Genomic DNA, 24,339 nt, shown 5'->3' with positions numbered 1-24,339 from the left:
TCAAAGGTAAACCAACAGAAGAAAAGTATCTTGCGTTAACTTCAGTAGGAGTGTCTACAGTTTTGTTATCAGTAAGTCTAGCCCGCTCAAGAATATTTGTAACATATTTTGATTGAGAAAAAAGGTAATCTCTAGATGAGTATCTCAATACCCAGGAAATATCGAAGAGAACCTAAATCCTTCATTTCAAACTGTCTAATCAGCTCTGTCTTCAAAATTGAGATACCATCAATGTCATCACCAGTAATAATCATGTCATCAATATATAAAAACAGAATGATACGACCTGCAGCAGTGCACTTAATAAAAAGAGTAGAATCATGACTATTAGAAACAAATCCAAGAGATGAGATCACAACAGAAAATTTCTCAAACCAAGCACGAGGTGCTTGTTTGAGACCATATAACGCTTTCTTGAGCTTACATACATACCCAGAGTCATGTGAAACACCAGGAGGAGGCGCCATACAAACTTTCTTAAAGATCTCCATTCAAGAAAGCATTTTTAATATCAAGTTATGAGATATGCCATTGACAAACTGAAGCTACAACAATAAGCGTATGAATAGTAGTCATTTTTGCAACAGAGACAAATGTCTCCTCATAATCCATACCATACTGTTGAGAGTATCCTTTTGCAACCAACCTAGCTTTGTATCGCTCAATAAACCCATCAGAATTAGTCTTGATTTTATACACCCAACGATAACCAACAACACTCTTACCAGGAGGTAGAGGAACCAAATCTCAAGTATCTGTCTAACGCAAAGCAGAAAGTTCCTCATCCATAGCTTGTTGCCAAAGAGGATCAAGAATTCAAGTAATAATGCATCTTTAAAATTTATGGTCAAGTCTTTGTTCGTGTTCAACATCAATTTTTTGCCTCGTCAAGCAGATAAAGATTTATAAAGCTAATGCATCAGTACGAAGGCCACAAGTTGATAGTGAATCTACATTTCTTGGTCCAATCAGAATGTGAACATTGAAAAGTAATAAAGGTCATGCCTTATTAAGTGAAAGACTTGACATGGTTTTCTGTCTTTTCTATGCCCAGCTAACGGCTCTGCTAAATTGCTGATACATCATAAAATGAATTGATCTTTTGTCGTTATCAAAAAATTAATAATGTATATGATTGAACCTGTCGCACGTCATAAAAAATCAGCGCGGCGTCGGCTGGCGATCTTATCGTTGTTTGCTGTTTGATTTGATTGGTTCGTTGGAGTCGCCACCTAGTAATTTATTCGAGGGCTACTAGAAAACCCGGTTGTACTGGTCTTGTCAGAGATTCGCGGGTAAGGGACTGGTTGTGGTTAGGGAAGGTATTAGCACCCCTAACACACCCTACCTGAGGTAAGCTGCTTCGTGGCTTTGACGTGTCAAAGAAGTTTTAATAATTGTCTTTTCATCGGATATTAGAAATACAACTTACATGTAAGTTAATAAATCTTAACCGTGATCCAATCAAAATATTAAATTCTTCTTTAATCTTTACAATTTTATCTGAAATAAAAATAAAACATCCATGAAACAAATACAAACACACCTATACACTTTCATTATATTTTCTTTTTCTTTTCCTTTCCTTTTCTTTTTTTTGTTTTTTTTTTTTTACATACACCATTTTTACATGTAAAACAGATAACAAAAATTCAAAATAAATCAAATATAATAATATCTAAATATACACATCATCTGAAAGTTACAACAAAAACACAAAGAAATCATCGGGAACAGTGCTGCACAGCCTTGGTGCCGTCTGAACAAGCGGCTGCGCGTTGACCCACGCGCCGCCGCCGGCGAAGACCAGCAAGCTGCTGGATCGGGATCGTCTCCTTCTTCTCTTCCCGTCCGTACCGGCGGTGCATCTCCCAATCACCTGCAAAGCAACCCAACCAACACAAACAGTTTCCGGTTCTCCTTTTTTTTTAGATCTGTCTCGGCCTCCCTTCTTCCTCTTGATTTTCTACTCTTCCCTTCTTCATCTGGGGCCAACGCCGCCGTTGCTTGTTGCCATCTGGATGGTTGAAGATCGGAAGAGAAGCTGTCGGGGTTGGTGGCGCGTCGGTGGTCTTCGCTCCTGTTGGTGGCAGCGGTGGTTGGCCTTGTTGCTGTCGTCCGTGGGGTCTGCTGGTGGAGGAAGAAGGACTGCTGCTGGCCGGTGAGGGAGACCGTGGGTCTGAGGAGACGATCTGTGAGGGGGAGCCGCCTGTGGGCTGCTGAAGGAAGGAAATGCTGAAGGCGGTTGTTGATGAGGGAAAGGCTGTTCTGTGTTGAGAGGGAAGAACTGATTTGGGGAAGAGAAGGAAACGTAGGGAGGAGATGTCAGGGGCAGACGTGAGGCTTGTGGCTGGTTTGTGGGTAGAAGTTGTGGTGGTCTGCTGTGAGGGTGGAGAGGTCTGGTGGAGCTGAAACGGCAAAGGGGGGTCCTTGGCTATGTGTTGTTGGCTGGAAAAGGAAAAGAAAATGGGGAACGGTGTGGAGGTTGAGTGGAGAAGATGAAATTGGCCGGGGGTGAAGGTTTACCTCCCGGATTCTGTCCAAAGGAAAGCAAAATGTGGGGGCTGTAGGGTTGAAGATTGAGGGGACGGCTGAGAGGGAAGAAGAGAAAAAAAAAAAATCAAAACAGGGGTAGGGGTAGGAGAAGGCTGGCGGCTGGGTGTGAAAGAGATAGGTTTAGGGTTTTTCTTTCCCTTTTTACTTGTCAAAATTGCCCCCCCTTCTGAAAATTCAGTATAGCATGGTATTTATAGGAAAAATTTTGCTAGGTTTTCAAACTAGTCCCTCAACTTTTCCTTTCCTTCTCTTTTCCTCTTTTTTTTTGTAAATTTTGATTTTTCTTATTTTTTTTGTATTTTTGAAAGCGAGCAAATATCAACGTCGACTCAATGAGGAAAATCAATGATTTTAAAATTAACGCGTTAAAAGTTGAACGCGTTCGAAAGACCTTTGAAAATTTAAATTCTTTTTAGACGACGCTGAAAAAGCTAAAAACGATGCAAATGTATTAAAAAATGTATTTTTTGGGTTTTCAATGCTTTTCGCTATTTTTGGATTTTTTCTGAAAATTTATTAAAACATGGGTCAAAAATTGGGTAGCAACAGATGCCCCCTCTTTACAATGCTTACGAAACAAAACTCCTCAATGTTTTGCGTAGTAAACTTTGTAAAGAAAAACTCTAACTGTTTCTTTCTCTTTTTTTTTTTTCCTTTTTTTTTTCTCCTTTCTTCCTCTTCTTTCTTTCTTTCTTTCACTCTCTTTTTTTTCTCTCTTTTTTTTTTTTTTTGTTAACTTGAGATCCCATCTGGCGATCTCCTTGAACCAAAATCAAAATCTGCGTGGTTGGGCTAACCTGAGATCCCATCCGGCGATCCCCTTTAACCAGAACCAACATGAGATCCCATCTGGCGACCTCATTAAACCAAAACTAAAAAATGTGTGTAGCTCGGTCAACCTGAAATCCCATCTGGAGATTCCCTTTAACCAAAGCTACATGAGATCCCATCTGGCGACCTCATTCAACTGGAACTTAGAAAAATGTGTGGTAGCTCGGTCAACCTGAAATCCCATCTGGCGATTCCCTTTAACCAAAGCTACATGAGATCCCATCTGGCGACCTCATTAAAGTGGAACTAAAAAATGTGGTAGCTCGGTCAACCTGAAATCCCATCTGGCGATTCCCTTTAACCAAAGCTACATGAGATTCCATCTGGCAATCTCATTCAAGTGGAACTAAAAAATGTGTGGTAGCTCGGTCAACCTGAAATCCCATCTGGCGATTCCCTTTAACCAAAGCTACATGAGATCCCATCTGGCGACCTCATTAAAGTGGAACTAAAAAATATGGTAGCTCGGTCAACCTGAAATCCCATCTGGCGATTCCCTTTAACCAAAGCTACATGAGATTCCATCTGGCAATCTCATTCAAGTGGAACTAAAAAATGTGTGGTAGCTCGGTCAACCTGAAATCCCATCTGGCGATTCCCTTTAACCAAAGCTACATGAGATCCCATCTGGCGACCTCATTCAACTGGAACTTAGAAAAAAGTGTGGTAGCTCGGTCAACCTGAAATCCCATCTGGCAATTCCCTTTAACCAAAGCTACATGAGATCCCATCTGGCGACCTCATTCAAGTGGAACTAAAAAAATGTGTAAAAAGTGGTCTCATTGTAATGGGTGACCTACCCAGATGGAAGATAGAAAAAATATGAAGTGTGGTCTCATTGTAATGGGTGACCTACCCAGATGGAAGATGAGAAAAATATGAAGTGGTCTCATTATTATGGGTCACCTACCCAGGTGGAGGATAGAAAAAATATGAAGTGGTCTCATTGTTATGGGTGACCTACCCAGGTGGAAGATAGAAAAAATATGAAGTGGTCGCGTTATAATGGGTGACCTACCCAGATGGAAGATAGAAAAATGTGAAGTGGTCGCGTTATAATGGGTGACCTACCCAGGTGGAAGATAGAAAAAATGTGAAGTGGTCGCGTTATAATGGGTGACCTACCCAAGTGGAAGATGGTGGTCTCATTGTGATGGGTGACCTACCCAAGTGGAAGAATGGCCTCATTGTAATGGGTGACCTACCCAGATAAAAAACATGGAGAATGGTCTCATTGTAATGGGTGACCTACCCAAATGAAAGATGTGATGTGACAAGTGTGAAAAATGGGACTTACCTGGCGAAGTCCTGAAGGGATGATAGAAGAAGGGCCGAAAAAACTTGGTGCTTCTTGATAATTCCTGATCGCAGGACTTCGAAAACTCAATGCTTCCTGATTGCAAGGTTGATCTTTTCATTTCTTTGAGATTTTCCTAACAGAGAGGTTTATCTCATCTTCTTCCCGTTTCAAGGTCACAACCATGATTCTCTGTTATTATCAGCTCAATGATTCTCCCTTTTTTTCTTTTGTTGTTTTTTTTTTTTTTTTGTTCCCCAATCTTGCTAAACTACATTGAGGATTTTTCCTGCAACAAAAATAAAAAATATGTGCAATGTTTTAACGTTAGATGACATGCATGCATCCTTACCTGATTTGAAATATAGGTCCCCCTCTCTTCGATGTTCCATCGTCATAGGGTGCCTTTGTTTGCATTCCAAAGCTTTATTGGTTCTTTCGATGCATTGGCTCATTCATGTGCTAGCCATTCACTCAGTTGTAAGTGCAGTGCCCATCCTGGGCTGTCTTCGACGGTTACTGCTCTTGTTGTTTATCAAGCTTGACTCTGCCCCCAAGTGCGGTGTTGCTTGATTCATCATGAAGGATTTTGTCTTTTGGATTCTTCTGAGAATTATCCTCTGATTGATTGTGTGCATCATGCCAACACCCATCAAGATTGTCAACCAGTCATGAACTTGCCTAAAGTTGAAACAATACTCTTCAAGTATATGTTATCACCAGTCTTCATGGAAATCATCCAGTCGTCCACACATGCATCTCATAGCTTGCAGTGAAAGACTCATCATTGTATGCTCAATGTTCTTTCTCATGGATTCCTCTTAGCTTGTCAAATCAGATAGTGGAAAGAAATGTCTTGACATCATCAATGATGTTCATGTTATCCCCCATATTCATATGGTGAAGTGCGCATTTGGCTTCAAAATAGATGGTCCCACAGTCAGTCTTCGGGGTGGGTGCCTTTCCGACATTCATTCAATGCAATTGTGTGATAACATCTGTCGATAACCATGTTTCAAAAGATGACAATATGAGATTCTCCTTTAAGTGCAGCTTTGATCCACCGTCAGTCTTGGTGGTGTGCACATCTTTTCGATATTCATTCAAATGCAATTGTATGCCCACATCCTTCAAGTATATCTTTGCTTTCCTGATTGTTGACGGGGTTCACTAGATCATGGACATATCTTTGAACAACATTTCCCCCGGTAATGATCTGAATGTGCTCGTTCTGCTGATTAGCTTTCTTTAAACACCATTGTCCTCAGTGCATTGATTCATCATTTAATCATCTTTCATTGCCTCATAGCTGATCTGAATACTGCTTGTTTTTCCTTCTCAGGGTCCACTGTATTGCCCCTAGGTGGTCAACTTTTCAAGGAGTGTCAAGAAGTGTTGACGTCATTCTTGTTAAGGATTTTGCAAACTCGATCGATATTCTTCTTGTTTGACAATCTTTCTATTCTGGAATCAACTCTCATACTTCAAAGATCATGTCATATTCAAAGTCTAGTTTGTTGAAATGAAATCAGAGATGTCCTTTTTTGAAAAGACCTTTTGAAAATCAAGCTTTTTTTCAAAGATCCAACACACGTTATTCGAAATATACAGTCCTTTGATTGTCATGTATTTTGAAAACAGAAATTGACCCGTTGTAAGACTAAAATGTTTTTTTTTTTCATGGTTCTTTGTATCCATTTTAGACTCTGATTTCCGGTATATCTTTTGATGGTCTATGATGAGGTGACCTTCTGTGAATTTCAAGAAACAAAAGGCTCAAGTCAAAACTTGAGGATTCATCAAGAAAGATTGTTTTCTTTTTTTAGCACCAATTTTATTAGCATGCATAATAACAAGTAGCTTAATCCATGAAGCCACGACTCTTATGGAAAGGCTCTTCAAGTTTTGAGAGCGCCATTTATCAGTTCAAATTGCTTACTTGATCAAAAAGGGCTTTTAAAAGCACGTAATGCAGGCTATGGTTCATGGCTATGAAAGAAAGGAAATTCACAGGCTCAAAAGGTGTTTGAGGGTTTTAAAGACCTAGGATCAACATCCACTATTCATCAACTCCTTTTCTATTGTTGTCTTTGTGGAGAAAGTGACATATAACCTTGTTAATATCAAAGATCAGACTTCTCTTAACATAAGTCATAGTGCTAATCCAACTTTTCTTTGATGAATAATCAATCTAATCCTTTGGAAGACACTAAAGGCTTTATCCTAGACACACCAAAAGACATGAAACTTGATTTTTTGTGTTGACTTTTGACATTTGTTGTGTCTTTCTTCAATTGAAACCCCTTTTGCCCCTATTAGAATTGATAGGCATTCTCCTTCATTTTCACTTTTTTTGCTTTTACCTAACCTTCCTCAAAGTTTTCTTGGATGGCCCTCAATCTATGGCTTTTCTTGTCTTCCCTTTCTCAATCATTGGGCTTTTATTCTAAGCCTTTCTTTTATCATTGATTCTATCAGTGTCTTCATCCTTCCTAATAACATATCTCTCATTGCCCCCAGTGTGGGGTGTGATCCTAGTCAAGGTTTCTTTTTGAAAGAAAATATTTTATCAGGCTCAACATGGGACTGCAAGGGATATAATCTTTAGAAAGTGAAGGGATAACAAAGATGGCCTTTTCTCATTTCAAGCAAGGTCGGTTAGAACCGATAAATTTTGACCTCGTCCAGTGTAATGATTTGGACTTGTAAGAATCATGATTCACGAGTCCATAACTATTGAATCCACTACATGTCATTATGCATACTGCTAAAACTAGCTATATGATGTGTGGTTTAGTTTCAGGAGGTATGAGTTCAAAATTGTTTGGTCACCTCATGTCATTTTCAGGCATCGAGACATTTTTGCAATCAAAATACTTTTAATGTTCAGGATTAAACTTTGCATGTTGGAGTTTGATCAAAATATTTTTCAAAATAGCCTTTGAAAGAAACATCGGTTGATTTCAAAACAACAAGAAGACAAAGAGAAGACATGTTTCGTTGAAGGGTGAGATGTGATCCCAAAACAAAATGCAGAAGGGCAAAATCCAAAACAAAGATGATTGACAGTTTAACCCCTTCTTAGATCAGCTTCTCTGGCAATATCTGTGTTTTGCCAAGCAATTCCGATCACTCGTCATTTTGAGGATGTTCTGGTGACAAAATGATCGATGACATCATCTTTCACAAACTGAGCTCGATTCTTGAAACTCTTGCATTTGTTCAACTGAAATGGCCGAGGAACCCGTAATGATTTTCACATCTCGCCTGGCTTATACCACTTAGGAAACAGTGGTTGCATGTGATTTAACGGAGTCAGGCAAAAAGTCTAGAATCTGGCAGATGGTAGTAGACAAACTTGAGTGGTAGTGGGATGTCAATCTTGGCAAAAACATTTAAGTAGTTGATGCTACAGTGAGACCTGGCTAAACCACATGAATAAGGTTTTCCACCTTTAGAGTTATCTTCTTATTCATCTCTCTTCATTGTTCTGGAATTCATGGCAGAACCTTCAATCTTTCACTTCTTCATGGCTCGCTCAATTCTTTTGGCAATCCTCACAACATCATGTCAATCTTCCAATGTTGTTGCGGTTGTATGAGAATTGTTGGAAACCTTCCAGTAGCTAGGTAATCTTGGCAGCACCCGGAGACTTGCAGCATTGTCACTGCCGACGTGCGGGGTCACGCGTTGTCTCAATTGGAAGAGAAATTGATGAATCTGAAACCCTTTTGTCTCCTCTTTGATTCCTCACTGACGGTGCAGCAAACAGACACCTGCAGAGGGAGCTCTGCTCTGTTGAAGTTTCAATCTTCTTCCTATTTTTCAGCCAAGGTCTGTCTCTTCTCCCTACTTCCGCTTTTTAATGCTGACACTGGTAGGAGAAAATTGTAGGTGATATGAAACTACTTCATTCCTTCTTGGATTCTCCACTTGCAAATCTACAAACAGATTTCTGGAGAGAGAGCTCTGCCACGGTGAAGTTCTATATTTGCTCTTGTTTTCTAGCTCAAATTTGGCTTTTCTGCCTACTGCAGTGTTTTGATGCTGAAACTGGTGGCATAAATTTTCACATTGTCTGAAACTACTACATCCCCTCTTGAATTCCCACTTGCAGAGCCACAAACGGTTTTTTTATAGAGAGAGCTCTGCCACGTCAAAGTTCGATGACTGCTCATGTTTTCAGACTAAGTCTGACTCTTCGGCCTACTGCAGTGTTTCGGTGCTGAAACTGATGAGACAAAGTTTTGTAGCGTGTGGAAGTACTGCATCCCCTCTTGCATGCCCCACTGGCAGATCCACCAACGGATTTTTGTAGAGGGAGCTCTGCCACATTGAAGTTTGACGACTGCTAATATTTTCAGACCAGGTCTGACTCTTCTGCCCGCCACAATGTTTTGTTGGTGCCACTGGTGGGAGAAAGTTTCAAAGCATATGAAATTACTACACCCCCTCTTGCGTTCCCCACTGGCAGGTCCACAAATAAATCTCTACAGAGAGAGCTCTGCAACATAGACGTTTAGTGTCTAATCATGGGTTTTTTCTCGGTTTTTTTTTTTTTTTTTTTTTTTTTTTTTTTTTTGTTTTTGCATCTTGTGCTGCTGAACTGGAATTGAGCTCACAGTGGGGGTAACTTCAAAGAAGGCTAATGCACCATGCACCGAAGGCTAGTAGTTATTTGGTGCCATTGAAAGATGTGGAGGCGATGAATAATTAACAGGGCAATTGACGAAGAACAAAAGTTGTCATTAGTTGATGACTGAAGGCATTGTTGTCGTTGTTCATGACTAAAAAGAAGAGGTGCAGCTTCAATGGGACGTGGACGAGCAGTGTTCCCCTAGAAGACTGTACAGACATTCCCTTTCCATTTGATGCTCTACACTTGTTCAGGTAGATCTGAGCCTAGCTACTTCCCCTTTGATGCTCTCAACTTTCTTTTGACTTTGTGCCTCTCTCTGACATCTTTCTTTGCTTCCATCTTCAATCACGTGTAGCACAGCTTGGATGGGGGAACCTATTTTTCCTCCGGTACATGCATGATAAATGTATGAACATGTAATCTATATGAAGAACTCACCCTTCGAGGGGTGACATATGGTCGTAACTCTTGTATGGTGAAACAAGAATCTTGATTCTTGCCCAAACTCTACAATGAAAATTTTCTGAATGACGGCCATTGAGTCACCCACAAGTCTTGAGTTCAAGATGCTTCAAAAAGGGTTTGCCCTGATGCAAATAAAAATAGCACATACAACCTAAGGACAGGTTCTATTCATTATGTGATCATGGGTAGGTTTTCTACCTGGTCTCAAAAGGGTCTCATATCTGCCCAGTGACGTTCTTTGTAAAGACAGTATGGGGGCGTTGCAAGGAATAGTTAAGGTACGTCTACCCACCATTACCAAGCAGGCACTCAGATATGAGTTCGGTTTTTCACGCATCTGAACCCTGACCAATAGTCATAGGGCAGATCGCTAATTCACCACCTAACTTAGAAGCTTGTGTGTGCTTTCAAAAATAAATACAAGTGATGCATGAAACAATTCTAAAAATGCATGGATAAAACAAAAATAAACCAGATAAAAATGCAAAAACTTAAACACATCAATTACACAAAGCTTAGTCCAATATTGTTAGAAACAGTACCTTCCCCAGTGGAGTCGCCATTCTGTCGCACGTCATAAAAAATCAGCGCGGCGTCGGCTGGCGATCTTATCGTTGTTTGCTGTTTGATTTGATTGGTTCGTTGGAGTCGCCACCTAGTAATTTATTCGAGGGCTACTAGAAAACCCGGTTGTACTGGTCTTGTCAGAGATTCGCGGGTAAGGGACTGGTTGTGGTTAGGGAAGGTATTAGCACCCCTAACACACCCTACCTGAGGTAAGCTGCTTCGTGGCTTTGACGTGTCAAAGAAGTTTTAATAATTGTCTTTTCATCGGATATTAGAAATACAACTTACATGTAAGTTAATAAATCTTAACCGTGATCCAATCAAAATATTAAATTCTTCTTTAATCTTTACAATTTTATCTGAAATAAAAATAAAACATCCATGAAACAAATACAAACACACCTATACACTTTCATTATATTTTCTTTTTCTTTTCCTTTCCTTTTCTTTTTTTTGTTTTTTTTTTTTTACATACACCATTTTTACATGTAAAACAGATAACAAAAATTCAAAATAAATCAAATATAATAATATCTAAATATACACATCATCTGAAAGTTACAACAAAAACACAAAGAAATCATCGGGAACAGTGCTGCACAGCCTTGGTGCCGTCTGAACAAGCGGCTGCGCGTTGACCCACGCGCCGCCGCCGGCGAAGACCAGCAAGCTGCTGGATCGGGATCGTCTCCTTCTTCTCTTCCCGTCCGTACCGGCGGTGCATCTCCCAATCACCTGCAAAGCAACCCAACCAACACAAACAGTTTCCGGTTCTCCTTTTTTTTTAGATCTGTCTCGGCCTCCCTTCTTCCTCTTGATTTTCTACTCTTCCCTTCTTCATCTGGGGCCAACGCCGCCGTTGCTTGTTGCCATCTGGATGGTTGAAGATCGGAAGAGAAGCTGTCGGGGTTGGTGGCGCGTCGGTGGTCTTCGCTCCTGTTGGTGGCAGCGGTGGTTGGCCTTGTTGCTGTCGTCCGTGGGGTCTGCTGGTGGAGGAAGAAGGACTGCTGCTGGCCGGTGAGGGAGACCGTGGGTCTGAGGAGACGATCTGTGAGGGGGAGCCGCCTGTGGGCTGCTGAAGGAAGGAAATGCTGAAGGCGGTTGTTGATGAGGGAAAGGCTGTTCTGTGTTGAGAGGGAAGAACTGATTTGGGGAAGAGAAGGAAACGTAGGGAGGAGATGTCAGGGGCAGACGTGAGGCTTGTGGCTGGTTTGTGGGTAGAAGTTGTGGTGGTCTGCTGTGAGGGTGGAGAGGTCTGGTGGAGCTGAAACGGCAAAGGGGGGTCCTTGGCTATGTGTTGTTGGCTGGAAAAGGAAAAGAAGATGGGGAACGGTGTGGAGGTTGAGTGGAGAAGATGAAATTGGCCGGGGGTGAAGGTTTACCTCCCGGATTCTGTCCAAAGGAAAGCAAAATGTGGGGGCTGTAGGGTTGAAGATTGAGGGGACGGCTGAGAGGGAAGAAGAGAAAAAAAAAAAAAATCAAAACAGGGGTAGGGGTAGGAGAAGGCTGGCGGCTGGGTGTGAAAGAGATAGGTTTAGGGTTTTTCTTTCCCTTTTTACTTGTCAAAATTGCCCCCCCTTCTGAAAATTCAGTATAGCATGGTATTTATAGGAAAAATTTTGCTAGGTTTTCAAACTAGTCCCTCAACTTTTCCTTTCCTTCTCTTTTCCTCTTTTTTTTTGTAAATTTTGATTTTTCTTATTTTTTTTGTATTTTTGAAAGCGAGCAAATATCAACGTCGACTCAATGAGAAAAATCAATGATTTTAAAATTAACGCGTTAAAAGTTGAACGCGTTCGAAAGACCTTTGAAAATTTAAATTCTTTTTAGACGACGCTGAAAAAGCTAAAAACGATGCAAATGTATTAAAAAATGTATTTTTTGGGTTTTCAATGCTTTTCGCTATTTTTGGATTTTTTCTGAAAATTTATTAAAACATGGGTCAAAAATTGGGTAGCAACAGAACCCATGGAATCTTTAAAATTAATGGTCAAGTCTCTGTTCATGTTCAGCATCTTTTGTTAATCTTCTGCATTAATAAAGCTAAAGCACCAGTATGAAGGCCAAAAGCTGATATCTTACCCTACATTTCTTGGGTCCAATCGGAAAGTGAACATTGAGAAGTAATAATGCATCTTTAAAATTTATGGTCAAGTCTTTGTTTATGTTCAGCATCTTTTGTTTCCATTATGTCGATCTTTTGCATTGTCGAGCAGAGAAAGATTAATAAAAGCTAAAGCATCAGTATGAAGGCCAAAAGCTGATAGCTTAACCCCCATTTCTTGGGTCCATTCAGAAAGTGAACATTGACAAGTAATAATGCATCGTTAAAATTTATGGTCAAGTCTTTGTTCATGTTCAGCATCTTGTGTTTATCTTTTGCATTTAATAAAGCTAAAGCATCAGTATGAAGGCCAAAAGCTGATATCTTACCCTACATTTCTTGGGTCCAATCGGAAGTGAACATTGAGAAGTAATAATGCATCTTTAAAATTTATGGTCAAGTCTTTGTTTATGTTCGGCATCTTTTCTTTCCATTATGTCGATCTTTTGCATTGTCAAGCAGAGAAAGATTAATAAAAGCTAATTAAAGCATCAGTATGAAGGCCAAAAGCTGATAGCTTACCCTGCATTTATTGGGTCCAATCGGAAAGTGAACATTGAGAAGAAATAATGCATCTTTAAAATTTATGTAGGGTATAAATTCGGCTCAAATATAGCCTTCTGCACTTGTAATAGCTCAACCATTTTGTATTCAGAATATATTATTTATGCTATTCTCACATGAAAAGTCTTGGCTGTGAAATTTTTGAAAGTAGAACAATATAATATACAGTTATCTTCTAAGAAGTAGATTAGCGCTCTATTAATTTCACATCAATTTTACTTTTCCTTTAATTTGAATAGACTAACATTTCATCTTCTAAGAAGTACTTTTATCAAAGTAGAAAACGTGCAATAAACACGTTTTATTTTCAACAATATAAAAGTGATCTCAAATTACAGTACGTACGTAGGTCACACTAGATAAATCGGAATTTCTTTGTAAGTTCCTCCTGCTCCTACGTACTGCCCCAAAGTCCTCACTGGATTCACTGAAACCATCACGTGATGGCCTGCCCACGTCAAAAAGATTATAATTATTGATGATATATACCTTCACTTTCGTCCCATGTTTTTCTTCACCGAAGCATTGTTATGGTAAAATCACTATTTTCTCATAAAGAAAGCATTTAGTTTTGGTGTGAGATCGAGCACTACGTACAGAAACTTTCCTTTGATCTATTATTGTGAGAATTGGACTAATGGGTAAATGATTAGAGATTAATACAACAGAAAGAGTATGTCAGCTAACCAAACGTGTTAATTTTGATATCTACCAAATTTAACTAATATTTGTTTATGAAAATGTTGATATATAAAAGAATATAGTTAATTTTATGGTTTGTATAGAAGAATAGTTGCTGTAAGTATATGTTCTTAATGCAATTTCAAAATATGTTTTAATGAAAAACAAATATAAGTAAAATTTGAAATTAATAAAATACAAATAGTTTAAAATGTATAAATAACTTATATTTGGATTCTCTCTATGAAATTCTTATTCCTTGACATGATTTTTAAGAGTTGGGAGTTACAAAAAGAAAATAATTTTTGTACTAAAAGTTTCTCTATATTGTTGGCACCTTAAATAAATAAAGAACCCAATAAAACTTTAGGAATGTATTGTATATATTTATTTCTAATTGATATACAAACTTTTAAAAAAATATGTATAAAAGAATGTATTGTATATACAATCTAACACCAATAGCAATAATAAAAAAAAATTAAAATGAAGATTACTTTCAAAATGTAAGATTTAAATTAGAAAACAAAATGATACAAAAGTCGACATTCAGTGGAATTGGCAGCAGAAATAACCATTATTATAAAATTAATTATTAAAATTTACATTTGTTTTATTAAAACTTGATATATTATCAAATAATCTTTTATATTAATAATTTATTTATCAAAATATTAAAAACAAAAAAGGTGAATCACGTGCAGAGCACTTCATGTAATTACTAGTGTCTCCCAAGATTTAAGTTGAGTTTCAAGACTTGATTGTGTAAGCCGGAAACTAAGAGCTACTGATTTTTAAGCAATCCTTTCGGATACACGAGTGCAAGAAGACTGCTTCTGCTAAATATCACATAATATCAACAAGGTCTCTAATTTCCAGGGCCATAATTCTTAAGAACCAGTACATGTTTTTCCTTCAATCTTTACTAGGAAGATTTAAATCAAAAGGAGGATCAAGGAAAACAAACCAACAAAAGAAGAACAAGAAGAAGAAGAATCAATAGATATGGAAACATGGCAAAACACACCAGTTATATATATTGACCATCCGGTACTCAAGCAGGAGAGATCGAGGGAGCGATCTCTTCAGAAATATTCTTAAGGGTTTTTTCGCCTTCAAGTACAGCCACAACTTGAGACATTGTAGGCCTGAGAGAAGGTGATTGGTCGGTGCACATCATTGCCAAATTCAGAACAATGTTCGTTTGGTTCCCGTCATAATTACGGCCCAACCTTGAGTCAACCAAGTCTCCTAGCGTTCCCCGCGCACGTAAATTAGCGGCCTGAAATTGTTTGAACTTGTAAGAAATATGCCCAAAAGGAATGTCATAACTATACACTTTTAATGTACAAAAAATACTAAAAATTGTTAATTAATCCCTTCTGATCATATTTTAGAAGAACAATAATCGATCCAGCTCTCACCGTATCTAGAAGAACAACAGTTTCTTCCTTTTCTCTGTACTCAGCATTATTTCTCCCACTAACGATTTCAAGGAGAAGGATCCCAAAACTGTAGACATCGGCTTTCGCTGTCATGGTTCTCCGGATTGCATACTCTGGTGACATGTATGAACTGAAAAGGCATTGAGAAATGATAGATCAAATAATATAAAATCGTAACTACGTGGTGATATTCAAAATATTTAATTTAATTTAATTTATCCAAGTTGTTGTACAAATACAACCTATGTAATCCTATTAATTCTATTCTTAAGCCTAAACTCGGTAAGAAAAAATAAAATTCCTAAGTTAAATAAGAAAAAATAAATAAATAAATAATGAAAAGCTAACCCAATTTGGGTTAAATACTCTGGTGACATGTATGGATTGCTACAACAACGAAATCATAGTTTAAACTGGAACCAATTTTTTTCCATGTAAAATGGTCAAGTCAATTTTTACTTACAGATCTCCTCCTCCTGCTGCTGCTGCTCTAACCGCAACATGTGGATCCTCCTCCTCGTAAAGCTTTGCCAATCCAAAATCTGATATTATTGGCTTTTATGTTTCTGTGTATTATTTGAGGATTCCTTTCATGAAGATACTTCAAACCCTTCGCTATTCCTTTGCATATTATAAATCTTTTCGGCCAATCAATTCGCACTGTGGAATTTGTACCTGCAAATCCCCAAGTCAATAGTCAGCAGTCTGCCATGTTCTGATTGTGAAAAAATAGTTGACTATTAATATGTAAGTGCAGTGCTTGAAAGATCAAACTATTCATTGAAAATTCTAAAGATTCAGAGCACTTGAATGAAATATATAGGCCGGTTCAAACTACATTTTTAAAAAATTTAAAAAAAATTTATTAAAAATTTTTTTTTTTCTTTTTAAATCGTTTTTATGTGTTAATATCAAAAATAATTTTTAAAAAATAAAAAAAAATTATTTTAATATATTTTTAAATAAAAATCACTTTAAATCATTATTATTACCGCAATTCCAAATAAACCCATAGATAATGCTGTATAGAGAAAATAAAAGGGAATATAAAACCATATAAACTTTAAAAATTAACATACCATCCATCCTAAAATCATTTAGATGTGATATTTTATTGGTTATTTTTTTGATTGACTTTGAAAAATAAGACAAAACACAATAAAATAAAATAAAATAATAAAATCTATGATTTATTAAAAATAATAAATATATTCACCTGCTCCTTGTATCTTTTTTTTTTAATGAAGTACTGTAAAATAACTATAAAATATTATTAGATACTCTCTTATTACCATAAAGTTTCACATTAAATCGGTATATCAGCTGGACGTGTAATACTTATAAAAAAAAAATATTATTCTTTAACTCAAAAGTGTCAAAAGTTTTTCTTAATGGACCATGACTTTGTGTATAAACACTTTATTTTTATCTTTTCTAGTATATTTACTGTTCATATTTACCAAATTAGAAGCAATATTTGTAAATGCCAAAATGGATCGATACTGAGAGATAAAGGAAATTACCAAATAAAACTTGTCCGAGCGAGCCAACTTCCATAAATTCGTAGATGAGTAAATGTAGGTGCCTTCTTGAATAAACATAAAGCAATTTAACAATGTTGTCGTGTTTCAACTCCTTGGCTTTCTTGACATAAACTTCAGTTGCTATTTCACCGACTGCATTTGATTCAGCGAATAGCTTCTTCACTGCTACAGTCAGATCTTGCAATATTTGAGCCTGCAGTTATGCCAAATCAAAGTGAAGAAAGGTTAAAGAACATAAAAGTTATTGCTTAAAAGAAAACAATTAAGGAACAAGAGATTTGTTTTACCCTGTATACTATCCCAGAACGTCCGCTACCAAGCTCCATCTTGGGACTAAATTTTTTTGTTGCATCAATGATCTGCTTAAGGGTGAAAGTTCTTTCTCCAATCTTCACTTTGGTTTCTATATGTTGCAATAACACATGGGTTAAGTGGATCAAACCACAATTATTTAAGAATTATTCAGACAGAGAACGAATTATGTTCATAGATTTTCTTCACTTCGTGTTTACCTCGCAATTCTCTGTCTCCTATCCAGCCCATTCTCCACATGAAGGCCAACAACAGCAGCAGAAACAAAATACAGCCTACTGCAATCAACGCAATTTCCCAACCATGCAGTTTTCTGGGAACTTGGGGAACATATAGAAAACAATGGTTGTCAGCCAAGCAATAAACTATTCTCACACAGATAGTGAAGTGAGCAACAGAATCGTGGGTTTTAGCAGACAAAATGAATAGTATTGAAGTTTGCGCTTCCTACCACGAGTGATCGAAACAGCTGATATGAGAGGTCCATTGAGAGCAGGTGGGTTGTATAGAGATCCCTTGCCAGCCCAGAAGAACTTGATCTCTAACGAACCATCATTTATTTTAACCTTGAATTGTAGTCGTCTTTCTTCATGTTCTTTCCCAGGGATTTCCTTTATGTTGACATCTTTCTTTACAATCATTCCCTGCAACCAAGACTTCCTTAAGAGTGTGTCATTAGCACGTAAATTAGTTTTCTGGACAAGTGAAATACTTACCTGAATATATATATCAAACACTCGTTTTCCTGATGTGCTGTAATCTTCACTCTTAGAATATAATGCTTCAGCAAAGTGAAGTGTCACAATGTACTTGCCTTTACGCAAGCAGAGGCCATAATACGTTAGAGAGACGGGAGCAAGGCGAAAATTGTTATCTATGTTTGCCTTGGAGTTAGTAATTTCACACGTCAAGTTTCTTACTAAAGTACTGGCATTGACTTTTGCCCAGAGGTAGTCCCCAGCATAGCTATAAGCCCAATCCTCAGATGGACTAAGATTAAAACTTGATAATGAGGTATCGTTATGATAACGATTTTTTCCGTCATCTACTTCCTCACCACCACTATTTATAAACAAGGAATTATCTGCAAGAAAACTTATTCTCAGTACAAACATGATTATTTACCATAAGAAACTCAGCCAGTATAATTAGAAGAGAGAAATTCTCTATCTAATAAAAAGAATGAACTTACGCCTTCGACCACATTTTTTCTTCCGCATCTCATCTATGAAAAACCTAAGAGTTTACACACAGAAATTTGTTAGACATGCTTCAAGAACATCACTCTTATCGCAGAAAATTATGGTACCACATACCTAGTCGGGTGACTGAAAAGCACCAAGATCATGAAATTAAACCAAGGAAATAAATATCAATGAGAAATATTCAGTAGTGATTTATGAAAGTCAATAGATTTGTCAAAAAGAAAACAAAATGGATAGGGTTTGGTCCATCCCTTACATGTTTACATTCTGCAATCCCAAGCATGTTACATTTTCACATGTCACGTTGAAGTTATTGTACGAAAGATCCCTGCAAGTTAACAGTTCATAAAATTGATTTGAAATTTTTTCCTCAGTTAATAATTAATCTAAATTATTTTTTAACACGTGTCAACTTCTTAGCATGCCACTTATTCTATACTAACCATGATTTGTTGTCATCTTAATTAAGGGATTTAACGAGTAAAAAGACATAGTAGAGAGGCATAAATAACCTAAAATAATAATAAAAAGACAAAAATTAGAATTAAGTTGATATGAGAACAATTTAGCACTTAAACTTATTTTTAACAAATGTCACCTTGTTAAACTGCCAAGTGTTATACATTAACAAATGTCACCTAAAATTAGAATTGTTGTATGCTTAATCAAGGTATGATGAGCTAAGAAAAAAAGCTGAAGAACACACTGAAAAATGATAATTTGTATCTCTAATTTAATTTTTAATCGTCATACCTTATCTATTGAAGAGTGTCAAGAAAAAAAATGAATCCAATTGTTTGATAAATTCCTAAGAATAGTTTTCACTGACAAAAGAAGGTATAATTATATCCTATTTCCGACTTCAGCAATGGAGTAATTAAAAAGAAATTATGTAGACGGTTGAAGAAAAGCTTGCATTAATCGGATGTTAATCTAGTGTCTTACGCTGTAGGATAGACATTTGTCATTGAGTTATTGGTCCAGTTAGGAAGCCCACTGAGCGTGTTGTTCGTTAAAAATCTAAGCAGGAAACTTCAACCCATCAGCAACAATGGTTTGCCAGCTATACAATATATCTATAAACAACTTAAACACGTACAACTTATTCAGTCTCTGAAATGTTTCCGGAACGCTACCACTTAAGTTGTTGAAGCTCAAATCTCTGGGAGACAAAGCAAAACGCATATCAAATATTAGTTCTAATAGTACTCGAAATTGATATTAAATTTTGAAGCATATAGACTCAATTGGGAATGTAGATCAAACAGTCAGCTGAAGGAAAAAGAAACAACAAATGAGATCAATGCATATAAGTGTTGAGCTTATACGATGGAGTTTAACCATTTTAGCTGTTATGGTTTTCTGGATGAATAAGCCATCGAATAGGTCTTAGAGATTTGACAAGCTTTTCATCGATCATTGCATGTAGATTTTCTTTATATTTAGGTTTCTGTGTTTTTCTCTCATGTTTTGCGTGAATGTGTGGCATGGCTTTGATCTTCCAGAAAAGTGTATAGTATAGACATGAAACTGTATCCTTAATTTGTTGCTATGGTGTTCTGGTCATGCATTTTCTCTTGATTCAAACAACTGCTGGCCCATATATTTGCAAATTTGTTATCGTCACTTTTTTTTGCCTCTCTTTATGGTGTTGTAATGCAATTTATTACTTATGAAAAGAAAAAGTTAAACCATTTTGGAGCAGACTAATCCAACACAGTAGAGAAAAATAAACTACCTAAGATGGAACAGTTACTGGAAATTTCTAAAAGGGTAAACATACAGATATTTTAACTGTGACCAATTGCCAATGTATTTGGGTATTGAGCCGTTAATTTTGCAATTTCTCAGGACCCTGCACAAACAATAGAAGAAGTAAGAGACTCTATATTTGTAACCAATTAAATGTTAGAAATTGAGAAGACGGAAGCAATGTCGAAAAGATCTTTACAATGTTACTCTCATATGAAATAAAATATTTGTCATTGAAGTGCTCATGGACTTGGAAAACCTCAACGCCTAAAGATTTATGATCAAATCCATGAGCATTAATCTAGATTTTACCAGATTAATTCCATAATAAATCTGAAGAAAAACACTCACACAGAAAATAGAGAATTTTGTTCCGGTACTTCTTCTGGGAATGAGATTCCTGGATTGCTTACATCACTGACCCACCTGGAATCATTAAACAACACTTTCATGTCTATCTTCACATTAAAATTAAATAACATGCCGGCATCACATGAGTGCACATACAATCTCTTTAAACTTGGCAGACTAAAAGTTTGTGGTGGCAGTTTCCCTTCAAAATTATTTCCTATCAGAACCCTGACAAGCACACAATGAAACAGTCAGCTCAATGCACCAAATTGTTTTGCTTGATAAATTTAATTAAATCCTCTATAGATCATAACATTGAACTTGAATATGTAAGGAAAAAAATAATTAACAAAGACTTACAGTTTGGTGAGTTTCACCCATTTTCCAAAATAATCAGGTATTGGACCAGACAAATAGTTTCCACCCACTGCACTGCATTGACCCAAATGCTTCCTTTAATTGTATCATAGCGTAGAACTAAATTGCAAGAGAAAATAAAAGCAAGAAACTCACAACTCTTCAAGATTGGTCAGTTTCGCATATGTCGTAGGAATTGTCCCAGTAAATTTATTTGCTGTCAAGTATCTACAAGAAATTAGGGCTGTTAGGTAAAAACCAAAATGCTTCTTACTAAATAGCCTCTTGTCAATCTTAAGTTCAAATGGATTGTGCTTTATCGTCGCATAACTTGTGCACTACTTAGGTGGCTATACGTACGTTCCAAATTTTTCACATGGGACCTCATCTAAAGTTAAAGCAATCTATGATCAAAATGACAAGAGTAAAACGGGAAAATTACAGCTGTATAAGATTGGTTAAGTTTCCAAGCTCCTTCGGAAGTTCACCATGAAGATCATTGTCATCTAGGTTCCTTTTCCCTCCGGAGAAACAGACAAATAAGTAGATAAATTTGTAGTACTCATGAAAAAGAGACTTGAAGAAGCAGTAAATAGATTTTTCTTACAGAGAGATGAGAAAAGACAGCTTTCCTAATTCTTTTGGAATAATGCCTGACAACTTGTTACTATAAAAAGATCCCTGCAAATAGAATGATATAATGTATAAGAGCAATCAAGGCACGAATATCATGTAGAATGAAAATATCAGTGAAAAATCCGAATGATTCTGTGCAATCACATAGAACCATATCCAAGTAATGTAATTAGTCGAGGATTTATTATTAACTGGTGCTAGTGCCATTAAGCTAATGACAAACTATCGAGAAAAACAAAAGTTAAATATATAAAGGCCAAAAAGAAGTAAAAACCATGCAATAATATATATATATATATATATATATATATATATATAGAAAGATCTCATAGCCAAAACTAACAAGACTATAGAGTATCCAAGTAACGTAATAACTGGTTGTGAACTCCCTTACAGAAACATCAGTGAAGAGAGTTTCCCCAAATTTTCGTTTATAGTACCACTGAGGAAGTTGAGGCGAAGATGGCTGTGACAGGAAGATGCACAGATATTTGGGTAAGAATTAAGCTGTCCATATATAGATGCAAGACTGTTTTAATCTGTAAGAAGAAATACTTACATCTCTATCAACTTTTTACAGAATCGTATGCTGTCTGGTATTGGCCCGGTCAATTGATTGTTGGAAAGACCCCTGATTTTTACCACATATATCAGAATGAATACACACACACACAGATATATGTAGAACCAAAAAATATCTTGCGTATATAGCTTTGACTTGCAAAAACAAAAGCGATTGTAAACCCGTCAGATTCTGAGGGATTGTACCATCAAGATCATTGTTGGATAGAGAACTGTTCAGGTGAAATCACCAGACACATCTCAGAAGATAAGAACTTTCAGTTAATACTTTATTGAACTTTGGGGTTAATGGAAATTTTAAGAAAATAGCAATTCAAAATTATTAGCATAAGTGTAATGTAGAAAGGTCTTTATGCAGTTTATGTGGAGGCTATATACTCTGTTTCGCGAATCTTGATAGATATTCCCGATTTTTGTGGAATTGTTTAAAAAAGTTAATAAAATTTTTATTTTTGGAAAATCTACAGGTAATTTTAGAAAAAGATTGCATTATAATATCAATGTCTTAGGATTATATATTATTAAAAAACAATTGTTTCAATTCAAAATTTTAAACTAGGCTAGTTTTCATAAATATTTTTATATATTACTTTTTAATAAACTCTTGTTCGTTTTGGATTGAAACTTTAATAGATCATCAACAAAATATTTTTATTATTTTTAAAATTAAATTTTTGTAAAATTTAAATACATAACTATTTATTAGCAAAACTCTCAATTATTTTAATTAAAAGTTTAAAATAGTGTACAGAATCTTCGGAATAAGTTTATAATACTTTCAAACAATGGTAAAATTTGTTATTTATAGCAAATTAAATAAATATTATACCAAAGCCAAAAGAAGAATAAATATTAAAAACTTTCACCACAACAACTCGTTCCAATTTAGATTCATTTATTAATTAAATAAATATTAGATATACAATCAAGTGGCGTGTGCTACAATTCTTCATTCTGTTCATCTAAGTTTATCTCTTTAATATTATTCGTTCTTCCTTTAAATTTGATGGCAATCATCTAATGGCATATGAAAAATTGGATGGAGGGTGCTTGTTTTGTCTTGCTATGCTGTGATGTATCAATTCAGTCATCATTAGAAGGGTTGTCTACCATGAGTTCTAAGGAATTGCAATACCGTTAATTGGAAGCAATCATGACAGACTTACAGATAAATCAGATTGTGCAACTTTGTCAGGTTTGGAGGTATAGAACCGGTCAACGAATTGCTTGAAAGGTTCCTGATGTTTAGCACAGTCATTGTACCATGATTAGAAATAAACATAGCCTATGCATGCCATCATTTATAAATATAGAACAAGGAATCAAAGCTTTACATACAAAATCTTGAGATGCTGTAAATTCCCCAGCGTCGCAGGAATCTCACCAGAAAGCTGATTATTGAAAAGATAGATGGTGTGGCAATATGATCAAACGTCAATTTCATCAATGGCGACGACTGTAGGTTTTTATTTTAACACATAAAACTTCAGTTTCAATACTGAAAAGAGAAATATATGTGGAGTTATGATACTTACAGTGCTTCCAATTTTTCAAAGAGATCTATTGAAGGGTCAATAGATCCATCCAAGTTTTTGCTTGGCAAGTTTCTGTCCAAGAAATTGAAGTGGTTCACATAGAAAGGATTGTTTTAAACAGGTTTCATGCATTCATTTTTATATTGTTTGTTTTTGTTAATGACAATCAGATTTTGAATTTATCAAGTTTTGTACATACATTTCAGTGACCGAACAAACCGATTGATTTTTTTTTCTGTTGCAGGAGCACTTGATCTCGGAATCCGGTTCGGTAGAACAAATTGGATGCGTGAGAGTTAACTGCGTTGTGTCTTTGGACAGCAAATTCTTGGAAAGGAGTTGAAGAGCACTTACTGCAGAGGGTTTGAAAAACAGAGGAAAAAAACTTATTAAATCCCACTAGGATCTTCTAATATTAATATAAAAATACTCAATCGACCTTATTATATACCTACGTAGATGGGTTAGAATTTATTGGTCAGTGTAAAAAAAATCCCGTAATCTACATATTCGTGCAGCTTTCCTTTCGTAATCAATTTATTCATGAGAAAATCAATGGCCTTCTATCTGATTCCCTCCACCCTATCCCACATCGATAATTAGTAATTAAATTAAACACGTATTGATACATCTTTGAACGAATAAGAAGGAGATTAATCTGTACCTTCATAATCTGGAAGGGATCCACTGCGTACGACATCTTCGATGCCATCATCAAAAGTAATAGTCCCAGAGCCAAGTTGCCAGAGAAGAAGATAGTTAACAAGAAAGAGTATACTGATGAGCATTACTGACCATTCAGAACCTGTTGGTTTCGACATAATTCTACCTCCAGTTTGGGTTTATGTACGTGGATGCCACTGCGTATATTTATATAAACACATGAATAAAAACATACCTAATGAAAAAGAGATTC

At 36.4% G+C, this 24,339-nt stretch overlaps 2 protein-coding genes across 2 annotated transcripts; both read right to left on the bottom strand.

The window, feature by feature from the left end:
* Positions 1-1,724: 1,724 nt before the first annotated feature.
* On the bottom strand, positions 1,725-15,272 carry LOC133677003 (receptor-like kinase LIP1). The gene is made up of 6 exons (XM_062098825.1): positions 15,129-15,272; positions 14,828-14,986; positions 11,182-11,479; positions 10,957-11,090; positions 1,971-2,268; positions 1,725-1,879 (listed from the first exon to the last, which is right to left on the bottom strand). The coding sequence occupies exons 1-6, from the start codon at positions 15,270-15,272 to the stop codon at positions 1,725-1,727; spliced, it is 1,188 nt and encodes a 395-aa protein (XP_061954809.1).
* Positions 14,551-24,244, bottom strand: LOC133677002 (probable LRR receptor-like serine/threonine-protein kinase At1g53440). The gene is made up of 24 exons (XM_062098824.1): positions 24,088-24,244; positions 23,227-23,240; positions 23,055-23,126; positions 21,701-21,772; positions 21,278-21,351; positions 21,113-21,184; positions 20,827-20,898; positions 20,674-20,745; positions 20,470-20,541; positions 20,314-20,388; positions 19,994-20,065; positions 19,310-19,372; positions 19,156-19,230; positions 18,467-18,538; positions 18,322-18,333; positions 18,198-18,241; positions 17,722-18,089; positions 17,457-17,649; positions 17,206-17,325; positions 16,981-17,096; positions 16,673-16,886; positions 15,613-15,824; positions 15,129-15,279; positions 14,551-14,986 (listed from the first exon to the last, which is right to left on the bottom strand). Exons 1-22 carry the CDS (start codon positions 24,242-24,244, stop codon positions 15,640-15,642), a joined length of 2,286 nt encoding a protein of 761 aa, XP_061954808.1. The 3' UTR covers positions 14,551-14,986; positions 15,129-15,279; positions 15,613-15,639.
* Between the last annotated feature and the right edge of the window lie 95 nt (positions 24,245-24,339).

The sequence above is a fragment of the Populus nigra genome, chromosome 17 (assembly GCF_951802175.1).
Source record: "Populus nigra chromosome 17, ddPopNigr1.1, whole genome shotgun sequence".
Lineage (NCBI taxonomy): Eukaryota > Viridiplantae > Streptophyta > Magnoliopsida > Malpighiales > Salicaceae > Populus > Populus nigra.
The sequence above is the reverse complement of the archived record's forward strand: the minus strand, read 5'-3'. Positions and strand labels throughout refer to the sequence as shown.